Below are 13138 nucleotides of genomic sequence, written 5' to 3' on the forward strand. Positions count from 1 at the left end.
ATAAATTATTGATAAATTTATATGTTTTTTTGACAAGATAATCTAGTATAAGTTGAAGAAGAGGTTTTAAGAATTAAATTTGTAACATAAAAACATTATGGAATTACAAAATTGAATGTTGTGTGATGGACCCCACTTCCTCATTATTACACACCTCTCCAGCCCTAATCCACAAAGCAAACCAAATAATATTTCTGGACAAAAATAAAAGCAAATAATATTTTTAAAAAATGATGTCAATTCCTCTCTCTCTCTTTCTCTCTCCTCCTCTGCAACAAAAACAACTCTCTCACTCCTCCCCACCCTTTACGAAACTTTTTGAAACTTTTACAAACTCACTCTTTTTTTCACAAGCAATCCCTGAGAGAGGAATAAAAATTAAACAAAAAAATCAGAAGGGAAAAGCCAAGGTTTTCTTCCTCTGCAGAAAATCCAATAGTCCCCTTCTCCTTTTCCTCATTCTCTGTGGGTGCTCCGGAGTCTCAACTCGCTCTTCTCCTAAAATGGCTCATACCCTTTTGTTTTAGGGTTTCCACGGTTTCTGGGCCACCTTCAAGTTCGTTCCTTTCGGTGGTTTTCGCCCCATTCTGCAGTGCTAGGTCTTGAACCCGTTAAAGGGTCGAGGCTGCTAGCGCTGGAGTTCAAGTGGGGGCGTGGAAAAGGGAAAGGGGTCGCATTGTTTTTGTCAAAAAGAGAGGGCTTTTAATTTTTATCTTGTTATTCAACTGTTGCTTTGAGTGCGTGTTTTTGTTTTTGTGGGGCTTCTGTGAACAGTGGTTGCTTTTTGGGAGGCTTATTTTGGAAGCAATTTACCCCCTTTTGAACGTGATTGTATTTAGTGCTCTCATGGACTCACAGAATGTTCTCTTTTGATCTTATCAATAGTGGGGTTTTGTGTTTTTTTTCTTCTTTCACTTTTTGGATGAGGAGAGCCATTGGACTTGTGAAACCCGTGAATTTGGTTGATTAATGTAGGGAGTTGGAGTGGCAGGCCTTATTTATTTGCAGTGTATTTTGGTAGATCAAGGTGATTTTTTACTTTTTTATGGATGGCATTGATGAGTTAGGGTCACAATGGTTTGGATATATGGAGCATTGGATTGGTGGTGATGGGTGTCAATAGCATTAGCAATTTGTTTAGGATGATGATGATGAGGTTTAAGTTGTAGGCATAGAAGTGAGGTTTCACCAAGATTCTGGGGAATTTGAGGAGGCCTTGGTGATGGAGGACATAGGGTTGTTCAAGCAGTGTTGGCAATGGTTTCGGTCGCAGAAGGACGCCGGCTGGCGTGCTCGAACCGCGGTGACATGGTGCAGAGATAGGACTGCTATGTTCATTGAACGGCATTGGCCTATGGTGTGCCGGGGTTGCTCCAGATTGGGGAGCTTACTGAGGTTGTCATTGATTTTCTGGAAGGATTCTGCTCTTAGGGGCTTTCAGTCCTTCATTAGGTTTGGTCCTGTGATGCTTCTGCTTATAATGTGGAGCTGCTTTCTTAGTCTGACCTCGATGTATTGCTTGGTTTACGTGCTTCTTAGTATGGTATGCCTTTTTTTTCAACCTGTCCAAGTTTTCATCTTGCAGTTTTGTTTTTCTGATCTGTGTGTCTAGGTCTGTCATCCAGTTATTTATTTAGGGAAAATTACACTCACTCGTGAGGTTTCATGAAATTACACCCGATATCCCTCTTCTCTTTTGACATTACTTTGTTCTCCTTCGATTTATATAACTGCATAAGAAATCAGTGGAGGTATGTGTCAAAGGGAATGGTATACAATGTTATGTTGTTATATAAATTACGGGAGGTGTGTGTAGGGTAAAAAAAGGGGAGAATATCAGGCGAAATTTTGCTAAACCTTGGGGGGTGCAACCTTGCTAGTGTAATTTGCCCTTATTTTTACATTTAGCTGTTCTTTGAGTAATTATATTATCTACTTCGGTTGAATAGCAATTTTTGAATATTGGCGGTTGGTCTATCATTTAGTGTTATGATGGGATGACTTTTACAATTGCCTTTTTAGTCATTTTAAAATGTTACTTCGAACATGGAGCTCACTATTGGGTTTTAATAGTCATTGCAAAATGTTTGAATGCTCTATAAGAATTTTATCATCCAAATACGTTTCAAGGTTCTGTTGTGAATTGAATTATTCATTTTCTAGGTTCTGTTGGCAATTGGACATTGGTTTAAATGTTAGTTTAAGAGGAAGGTTGGACTGCATTAGTGTTGATGGATCTCTAGTTAACTACCATCTTAAATTGGGACTCGTAGTTGTTTTCTGTTCGGTTGCTTCAGTTCAATTCAGTAACAAATAATTTTGCATAGAAAATTTTATACATTGCTTCTCACAGTTCAATTGAATGCTTCAGGGTGTTGCTGGAGTTGCTGTTCAATACTTGGGTTATACTCCTGGGCTTTTTATAGTAGGGCTTTTTGCCATCCTTATTTTGTGGATGTATGCTAACTTCTGGATAACAGGAACATTACTCATAGTTGGAGGTATGATATTCTTTCTTGGCTTTTGTGTTACAATATACATTCTCCCAATGGCCAGAATAAGAGAGGAAAGGAGGCATGTTGCTTATTATTTTATATTTTTCAGTTGTGTTTATGATTCCCATCATTGTCCTATTTTTCTTTCCTCATTTGACTAATATTTCTATAATCAAGAGGCTTGGCTAATATTTACTGGCTGCATGACTCTGAAATGTGTTATTGGATATCATTGGAATAGAACTGAGTTCAGTTGACATTCCATGAGGGCAATACAAGACTTCTATTCTTGCTGGCTTAACTGAACATTTAACCTTTTGTAAGCCTGAAATTTTGCTTTCAATTATACACTTGCAGGTTATTTGTTCTCCCTGAACCATGCACGCTTGGTGGTATTAGTCGGAACTATATATGCTATATACTGTGTTCAAGTACGAGTGGGATGGCTGGGTGTTTTTCTTGCTATAAACCTTGCATTCCTCTCTAATGACATTTTGAATTTTCTGCTCCAATGGTTTGATAATGTGAGTGAAAGTTCGCATTCTGAAGAGCAGAAGCAATCAGAAACAGTTGTGGAAGATGACTTCTCTGAAGAGTGTGAATATCCTATACCTACTGATGAATCTGAGAATTTGCATTCATGTAAATCATCCAGTAAACCTGCTGTTACCACATCAGTTGTTGATAACAAGAAAGAACTTTCTGTTAACAAAGTTGTTAGAGAACAAACAACAAGTTCAACTGATGAAATGAAAAGGATATTGAAGAGTCTGAATCATTATGACGCTCTTGGATTTACCCGCCACAAGAAGATTGATGCAGTAGTTTTGAAAAAGGAATACCGGAAAAAGGTATTTGTTTAGTTTTCTTTTGCTTCAATGTTGTGAAAATATTTATTTGGGCTGCTGGTATGTGTTTAAGCAGTATTGTATTGCAATGTATGAGGAATAAGATATATTGCCGATTGTGTTTACTACCTTACTTGAAGAGTATTTGTTTTGTTTTCTGTTATCGTTCATCTGATTTATTAATTACAAAAATGCCACCATGTCTTCATTTTTTATTTTCTGTTTTCACCATTTACTTCTCGAAATCCTGAAAACAAGAAGCAACATGATGCACCTTTTTGTAATTTTTGGTTAAAACATAACTTAGAAATGAAATGTAAAAAGGAAAAACCCTCTTACATCCTGAATCCTGATAGTCTGATCTGATGTTGTATATGTAATGTTCCCATTTTTTTCTTTAATGATGTAGGCTATGCTTGTGCATCCTGATAAAAATATGGGCAGTTCTTTGGCAAGTGAGTCATTTAAGAAGCTTCAATGTGCATATGAGGTAAACTCCAACTATAAGCTGCAGAGACTCTCTTGTAGTTGATAGATAAGCACTTAATGGCTATTTGATACACAATTGTAAAACATGGATACTCTCTTGTAGTTGATAGTTTAGCACTTAATGGTTATGTGATACATAATGTGTAAAACTGGTAATTTTTGCTCACATTTATTCCTCCCATTAACAAGTTATATGAAACTTCCAGGTTCTTTCTGATTCTGTGAAGAAGCGAGACTATGATGAACAATTAAGGAAAGAAGAATCCATGGCTAAAAGTGTCTGCCAGAGATCCCATAGTAGTTCACATCAGGTAAATATGATGATATTCTTGTAAATGACAGACATATTCTTCTCAGGTTCTGTGTATATTCAGTCCACACATCTTACATGTTGTAGTTTTGATTTTTGAAATCAAGAATTTTTTGGTAGTTTTTAACTCCATGGACATGGTTTCTAAAAGCTGAGAATTTCCTTCATCCTCTTTTTACTAAATAATTGTTCCTTTATTTGTTTAGACATAGTATTCTCACATTTACACGACCCATACATTATGGCTTACCTATAGAACAATTAAAGAAAAATTTAGAGATTTTTCAACAATGTTTTTTCATTTATTCCTGAAAACCAGTCAAGTCTTTGGTTCAAATAAGTTATAGAATAGGCCTTCGAATAACTGGTTCACAGTGGGTTAGTGAAAAATACATACATAGTGTTTGTTCCAGCTATTTTTGTCCTTGTCCTTGTCCTTGTCCTTTTAAGGAGAAGTTAATCCAAACACTTTTTGACAAAAGCTCATAAAAAACGGAGCTTATTTATAGTAAAGAAAAGGTAAAAAGAAAAAAGGAGCTTAAAAGTAGCTTTTTTGCAAGCTTTTCAGTAGCTTATATTGAACAACAACATTTGATTCCAGGTATTACAATTTTATGACTCTTGAGAAGTTTGACATTTTTCAAATAATCAAATACTCCCTCCCAATCATTTATATAAGAAACAAATGGGTCCACTTTTTTTGTCCTAATTATAAGAAACAAGTACCTACTTTAAGATGTATTAATTGCTAATTTTCTTTTATATCCTCGTGCTAGTGGATGTATTTATTGATGCATTAACAATACAAGTTATACTCATTGGTGAAAAAAGTTATCTTTGAATTAGGTCTAGTGTCATTTAATGATACCACCATTTAAACCAATCAATTCAAAGGGTATTTTGGAATGAAATTTAATCGATGACATTATTAATGAAAACTAACTATCTTAACTACCTTTTATTGGTTTTGATAAATTAGTTATTTGTTTCTTATACAAAGGACCGGAGGGAGTATAAGAGTTCACTTAAGGACTACAACTGATTTCATGATGTAAAATAATACTCTCTCTGGTCCTCTATATAGGAAACAAATAACTAATTTATCAAAACCAATAATAATAGTTAAGATAGTTAGTTTTCATTAATAATATCATAGAATTAAATTTTATTCCAAAAACACTCTTTGAATTGATTGGTTTAAATAGTGGTTGCATTAAATGACACTTCACCTAATTCAAGAGATAATTTTTTTCCATCAATGGGTGTAACTTGTATTGTAAATAAATCAATAAATGCACCCAATTGCATCAGGGTATAAAAGGAAATCAACAATTTATACATCTGAAAGTAGGTGTTTGTTTCTTATAATTAGGACAAAAAAAATGTAGCCATTTGTTTCTTATATAAAGGAAGGGGGGAGTAGCAAAGAATGAAGACATGTGTTCAAATTAGATATAAACCAATGCGGTAAGAGGATTGGTCTGACCATCAAAATCACCTCTCATGATAACATGGTTTTGGAAGGACATCAATATATTGCATGAGTGTACTTGGTTTGCTCAATTATTTGGCTGATTGATGATCTATATTATAAAAGTAGTGATGATACATGTAATGTATTTTCCTTAGGATAATACCGATTATCGTTCTGAAGAATCCAGACGAATACAGTGCACCAAGTGTGGGAATTCACATATTTGGGTATGTACTAACAGGAGTAAGGCCAAAGCAAGATGGTGTCAGGTCTGATTTCTTTCCCTTAAATATTGATTATTAAATGCTTTCCCCTTTCTCTATTATGCTTACTTTGTCTTCTGAATTTTACTACTCCGGAAACAGGACTGCTGTCAGTTTCATCAAGCCAAGGATGGAGATGGATGGGTTGAGTATAAAGGGTCTTTGGTTTTTGACAGGCCTCAAAAGGTAGATTGTGCATAGCAAGTAGTTTTCCTGACTTCATCTTACATTGTTTGCATTTGGTTTCTAAACTATGATCTTGTCTTCATAGGTGGAGATTCCACGTGCTTTTGTTTGTGCTGAGAGCAAAATTTTTGATGTGTCAGAATGGGCGATATGTCAGGTCAGTGTACCCTACAGACGGCATTTCTTGGTGTACATATAATGATCTTTACCTCATTTAGTGCCTAATATGGCGGTAGAAATGCAAAGTAGTGTTCGTTAAGTATGATAGTGAGGAGTGGGAATCATTACATTCTTTGATGTATTCCAACTTATTAGAATTCCACCGATATTGCATTTTGGTTATTGTTGAAGGTGAATGTTACAAAATTACAGAGTTCCTAATCATCTGATTACGAGTGATTGGAGCGACTTTTTTTCTCTTTTTGTTGAAAATAGAAATCTTCATTCAAAAGGATTGTTTTTTACTCCACTTCATGTGACTGATATAGTGGATATTTCACACTAATAACATGGTTATAAAAAATATTGTTTTATATTCCATTTCATGTACCTGACAGAATACTTCATTTCTTTCAGGGAATGGCTTGTAGGCCGAATACCCATCGACCGAGCTTCCATGTAAACATGGTTGGCTTGGAGAAAAGCCAGCGGTGCAACTCGAGTAGATTCCCATGGGACTTGGACGCTGAAATGATGATGGATGAAGATGAAGAGGCATTCGACCTGTGGCTTCAGCAGGCTCTGGCATCAGGTCTCTTTTGTGAGACTTCTAAACGCAGGAAGAGTTGGAGTCCATTCAAATTGAGTCAGAAGAAAGGGAAAAAGCAATGGCGAAGAACGTCATGTTGAAGTAAGTCGGTAGGGAAAGTTCACAGTTCATTGCATATCCCCAAGGGATTGATGGAGTAAACATTTTGTAGAAGAAAAGTGATGCATGGCTGAGATCAAAACAAGGAATGGCCAACAACACTCAGAAAAGTGCCTTATCAAAGATAGATGAGAGCCATGGGTTGAATTTTGTAGAACCAAGGTTGGCTAGTGTCTCAACCACATTCCATTTATGTACTAAGGTGTTAGAAGTGCAAAAAAAACCTTGGTTTCTACTTTCTAGGTGTTTCCCTCATTGCTCATTTGCTCCTTCTGGTTTACAGAATCCAGTATGAGCTGGTTGACACGGATCTGTGGCTTAATGTATCCTTGTTACATTAGAAGGTGGTCTTTTTTGAGGGTTACCAAGGACTAATACTTTGGTCCTTTGTACATAAGGCTAATAAAAATTTCTCATTTGGTATAGGACTTGGTTATCAGCATTCATTTTCTAGAGCTATGTAACATCCATACCTTTTTTTCTCTCTACAACCTTTTGTTATTATTGGATGGCATGTCTAATTTTCTGCAACACAATCTTCTAATTTTAATCCTCGGAAATTAATTGAAGAGGGCTCTGAAAGATAGAACACTCAGGAGACGTTTTGTTGGAAAATTTTACATCATCTATCTCAATTCTCGATGTGTTTCATATATTTGTGGGACAATTTCGTTTAATATCAATTGATTTTTAAATGAACGTTAATAACGTCAGAGTTTAGAATCCACTTTCTTAGTTTGTCTATTTTCATGGGTATTGTCTGATCAGTAGACATCTATGGAAAGGGGGAGGGAGTGTTGGGAGGTCTCACTTTGTAATATCTGTAGGACGACTTTATTTTATACCAATTGATTTTACGATGAAATCTAACATGTTTAGTACAATGAGTTTTTTTTAACATTTTAAGAACTTGAAGTTGAGAAAGTTAGCTTCTTACAATTTGGTTTACTAATTAAAAAAAAATTTCAAGAAAACAATGTTCTATGAGAATGATTTTTATCTATATTTGACAAAAATGTTTCTATGAAGGAAGTGAGAATCTAATATTTTTGAGTTAAATGAAAAGTTTTACTTTGATAAGATGTCATATTACCTTTGTTTTTGTATTTAATATAGTAAAAAAAATATATTTATAAGTAATAATTATAAACATTCTAAAAAAATATTTATGGTTAACCAAATGAATTTTAATTAATCATAAGAATTATGATTCTCAATATTTATGATTTTGAAAAAAATTTATTTAGTAAATGCTCCTAAGTGCTTTTGTATGTGAATGGTAAATCTTAATAAAAAGTAAATAATAGTTGTTTCATTATTTTAGTTTTTTCATTTTCTTTTTAGAATATTATGTGTTAATAATTAGATCAAGTCTACAAACTTTTAAAAAAATAAAAAATTATTTTATATTTTATTTAATTAATTCAAATCAACATATAAATTATTTTTATCATTATTTGTCAATTTGAATTAATGAAACGAAGTATCAAATACTTTTAAAATTTTTACAAATTTATAAACTTGAAATATGTATTAAGAATTTTAAATTCAATGATTGGATTGTTGAAACTTAATGTAAAACATGATTTATTGAATGAAATAGTTTTTGTAGATTTACTCTTAAAGTAAATAACTTCTTTATGTATTATTATTATTATTATTATTATTATTATTATTATTATTATTATTTAAGAAGTGTGTCAATTGCTTCTCTTCTCTTTTTTTTGTGAGAAATGAAAACCAAATATAATTTATATCTTAAAATTTTGATCTTTCAAATATCTCAATCATGTAATTTTAGTCTTTTAAACTTCAGTTGAGCAAATCAAATCCTTTTAAATATCACAATTATAAGACTTTAATTATGGTGTCAATTTTTTATTATTAAAAAGCTAATGAATTGTGCCGATATAACACATGATATGGTTGTAATAATATTGTGTGATGGTGTGATCGGTAAAAATAAAATAAAAATATCATTTAAAAAAAATGGTGTTAGATCCTTAACATTTAGGTTGCATAATACTATTAAGCTAATAAATTTCTTTAATATATGATGAAAGTTGAAATATATTTATTATAAATAAATTTAAAAATATATTATTTTTTATTATTAAAAACATCATATATATATATATATATATATACACATTAATATTATTAGTATATTATTAATAGTTTCATAAATATAAATATTAAAAGAAGACTAACTAGAAATATATGACCTAAGTATTTAACATCTAATTTTTATATTTCAATAAAAAAGTTATTTCTTTTATCATGTATTTCTAGTTAATATTTTTCAAATATATTTATACATATAATATATTTATGCTTTTATAAAATTATATTAATATGATAATTTATATTTATTAAATTATTAGTTCATCTATAAATATACTAATAATATTACTAATATTAATTTATCAATAATATTATTAATACTAATAATATATATATATATATATATATAAATTTCTTTAGTTGTAATAAATATATTTTTTATACATAAATAAAAGTTATAATATATATAACTTAAATAGATCAACAATTATATAATTCTAAAATATTATAAAAATAATACATCAATATACTAAGATATTATTAGTATATTAATGATCCTCTTTACTCCTCAAGCGACGCATCATGCGGAATGATAAGTGTAGATGTTGTGACAACCAGGAGGAGATAACAATGCGTTGTTTCAAGGACTGTCATGAGGTGCGAGAAGTGTGCTGGATATTACAGTTTGTAAGTCGCGACACTTTCTATCAGATAGATGACCTTAAGATGTGGGTCATTCATGGAGTTAAGTTGGGAGGCGCATTATTTTTATCTACAGTTTGGGAGATTTGGTTGGGTAGGAATCGGTTGGTGTTTGAAGGTAGTAAAACAAAGGCATGACAGGTAGCGCTGACTTCCCAATCACTTTTTGAGGCTATGACTAATGTTTTTTCAAACTATGAGGTGAGTAGTAGATTGCCAAAATGGGTGGGGTAGTTAGCTCCTTTTGAGAATTGCATCATTCTGAATACGAATGGGAGTGTTATGGAAGACAAAGCTGGATTTGGGGGTGTGTTGAGGAGTTCGGATGGTGTTTGGATTCATGGTTTTTTTGGAAATGTGGATGGCTTTAAGATTATTTGAGCAGAATTGTTAGGCATTCTACAAGGTTTGCGTATTGCTCAAAGAATGGGCTTATCAAGAGTTTTTATTGTCAAGCTGATTCTTTGGTTGCAATGAAGTAGATTCAAGGAAGGGTGTCTCATATGCATCATTATTCAAATCTGGTGCAAGAAATTCGCAAGTTGCTAGACAAGGATTGAGCAGTTTCTTTATCTCATATCCTTAGAGAATGCAACAAGTGTGTGGACTATTTTGCAAAATTGGGCCTTAAGTGTCCTGATGGATTAACTAATTTCATGGAGCCTCCTTTGGATGTTATTCCATTGCTTCAAGTTGATGTTGCTGGAGAGCATTTTCTGAAATTGTAGTTTCTATTTTTTCTTGTTGCTTTTGTTTTCCTTCTTTTTGGTTCTGTTTTAGCATCTTCAACTACCAAAAAAGAATATTAATGATCCTTAGATTGATGATCCTCCCCAATGCTAGAATGTTAAGCTTAATTGTGATGGGCTTTCTCTCCCCCAAACTGGTTATGTTGCAGTAGGAGGCCTTATCAAAAATGGAGATGAGAAGTTCATAGTTGCCATGTCGTGCAATCTTGGAAGATGCTCTATTATCAAGGTAGAATTGTGGAAGTCATACTCTCCACATAACTAATATTAGGGGCTTTCAAGCTATGGAGGTGGAATTAGACTCTCATTTGGCTATCCATATGTAATAGAAAGGACCTTAGACACATCGCATGAGCAATGTTATTGTTATGGACATACTTTCTCTTTTGTCTTCCTTTAAAAAATATAGCCTTTGTTATGTCTTTAGAGAGGAAAATGTGGTTGTTAATGCCCTATCTAAGTGGGGAATGAATAAATCTCCACAATATTTTAACACTCCCCTTTAAGCTAGAGCATATATATATACAATATGCACCAAGCTTGTTACAAATGTAATCTACCTTAGGCCTTTTAAGCGATTTTGTGAACACATTTGCTAACTAATCATTAGGGTGGACGAACTCAATTATGATCTCTCCTGAGATTACTTTCTCTCTTACAAAATGATAGTCTATTTCTACATGTTTAGTCCGCTCATGGAAGACTGGATTAGAGGCATTGTGAAGAGCAGTTGGATTATCACAAATGAGTTTAGTTCTGTGAGTGTCTCCAATTTGGAGTTGCTTGAGAAGTTGTTATAGCCAAGTAATTTCACTTGCAACTGCTACCATAGCATGATATTCTACCTTTGCACTGAATCTAGTAACTATATTTTGCTTCCACGAAATCAAGTTACCTCCGATTATAACACAATAGCCAGAGGTAGACCTTCTATCTGATGGTGATCCTGCCCAATCAACATCAAAGTAACAAACAATTTTGGAATTGCCTTTGTCCTCATATAGGAGTCCACAACCTGGTGCCTTCTTGATATATTTGAGGATCCTCATGACTATATTCCAATGACTATCACGAGGATCGTTGATAAATTGGCTTACCACACATGTTGGGAATGTGATATCTAGCCTGGTGATAATTAGAAATTGGGTTTTCCAATGAGTTTATGATATCTTTTCGAGTCTTCCAATGGCTCCCCCTAATCCGGAAGAAGCTTGAGGTTGAGGTCCATCGGAGTGTCACTAGGATGACAATCAACCATACTAGACTTAGTGAAAATGTCTAAAGCATATTGTCGTTGGGAAATGACAATACCAAAAGCAAATTGAGTAACCACGATCCCTAAAAAATATTTCAAAGGGCTTAGATCTTTCATTTGAAACTGACATTGAAGGTGAGATTTGAGGCGACAAATACCATTAGAGTTATCACCAGTAATGGTAATGTCACCAACATATACCACTAAATAAGTGCAAAGACTAGATGAGGAGTAAAGGAAAAAAAAATAGAGTGGTCAACCTCATATTAAGTCATACCGAACTCAATTAAGGCCAAGCTTAAGCAACCAAACCAAGCATGAGGAGACTACATCAGGCCATAAATAGAATGACAGAGGCAACATACAAGGTGAGAGTCACCAGAAGTAGTAAAGTTGGAGGGTTGGTCCATATAAACCTCTTTGTGCAATTCACCATTTAAAAATGCATTTTTAATATCCAACTAATGTAATGGCCAATATCGAATGACAGTCATAGCAAGAAACAAACGAAAAAAAGTCATCTTGGCTACAAGAGAAAAAGTATCCCCATATTCAAGGCCATAGATCTGAGTATAGCCCTTGGCAACCAAATATGCTTTAAAGCGGTCAATACTTCCATCCGCTTCAACCTTCACCGTATAAATCCATCAACAACCAATTGTAGACTTGTCAGGAGGTAAAGGCACCAACTTCCATGTGCCACTAGTCTGTAAAGTTTCCATTTCATCTAACATTGTCAGTCTCCACCTAGGATTAGCCATAGCTTCACCTGTAGAATTGTGAATAACAACAAAATCCAAAGAAAATACAAAAGAAAAATAGGAAAGAGATAATCAATGACAAGAAAGAGTGGAAGCATATAAAGGGTTAAGATTATGGGTAGATCGAATACCTTTGAATATGGCAATAGGAAGCTCGGGTAAAGGAGATTTTAGTGCAGAGGGCGTTGTTGGATGGTCGTTTGGAATAGGAGATGATGTTGGAGGATGGGTATGTGGAACCACCTGTGGATGTCGTGTCCTTTGCTAATAAACAAGTAATGGTGGTAGATTAACGACTACAATCGAAGTTGTAGCATCAGGTTGAATATTTAGAGGAGGATGATTGTTAGCATCTTTATAGAAGAAAGGAGAGGACTTAAAGAAAGAGATGACAGTTGAAACAAGATATTGTTGAAGTTGTGGATAGAAACAATGATATCCTTTCTAAAGGCGAGAATATCCAAGAAAGGCACACTTAAGGGACTGTGCAAAACATGTACATCCAAAGACACAAAGTGGGACAGGATAGAGGTCATGTTGTGGATACAAGATGGTGTATGAAATTTCATTATTGAGAACAGAGGAGGGCATGTGATTAATCAAGTAACATGCAATGACAATCACATTACCCTAGAAGCGAAGTAAAACTTTATGACGAAGGAGAAGAGTACGAG

General features: G+C 33.8%; 1 protein-coding gene across 1 annotated transcript; it reads left to right on the top strand.

Annotated features, from left to right (window-relative positions):
* Positions 1-248: 248 nt before the first annotated feature.
* On the top strand, positions 249-7437 carry LOC109805760 (uncharacterized). The gene is made up of 9 exons (XM_020367949.3): positions 249-1543; positions 2372-2501; positions 2853-3346; positions 3753-3833; positions 4039-4143; positions 5772-5885; positions 5982-6065; positions 6151-6222; positions 6642-7437. The coding sequence occupies exons 1-9, from the start codon at positions 1223-1225 to the stop codon at positions 6912-6914; spliced, it is 1674 nt and encodes a 557-aa protein (XP_020223538.1). The 5' UTR covers positions 249-1222; the 3' UTR covers positions 6915-7437.
* The last annotated feature ends 5701 nt before the right edge of the window (positions 7438-13138 follow it).

The sequence above is a fragment of the Cajanus cajan genome, chromosome 10 (genome assembly GCF_000230855.2).
Source record: "Cajanus cajan strain Asha chromosome 10, NIPB_CcT2T_4, whole genome shotgun sequence".
Classification (NCBI taxonomy): Eukaryota; Viridiplantae; Streptophyta; class Magnoliopsida; order Fabales; family Fabaceae; genus Cajanus; species Cajanus cajan.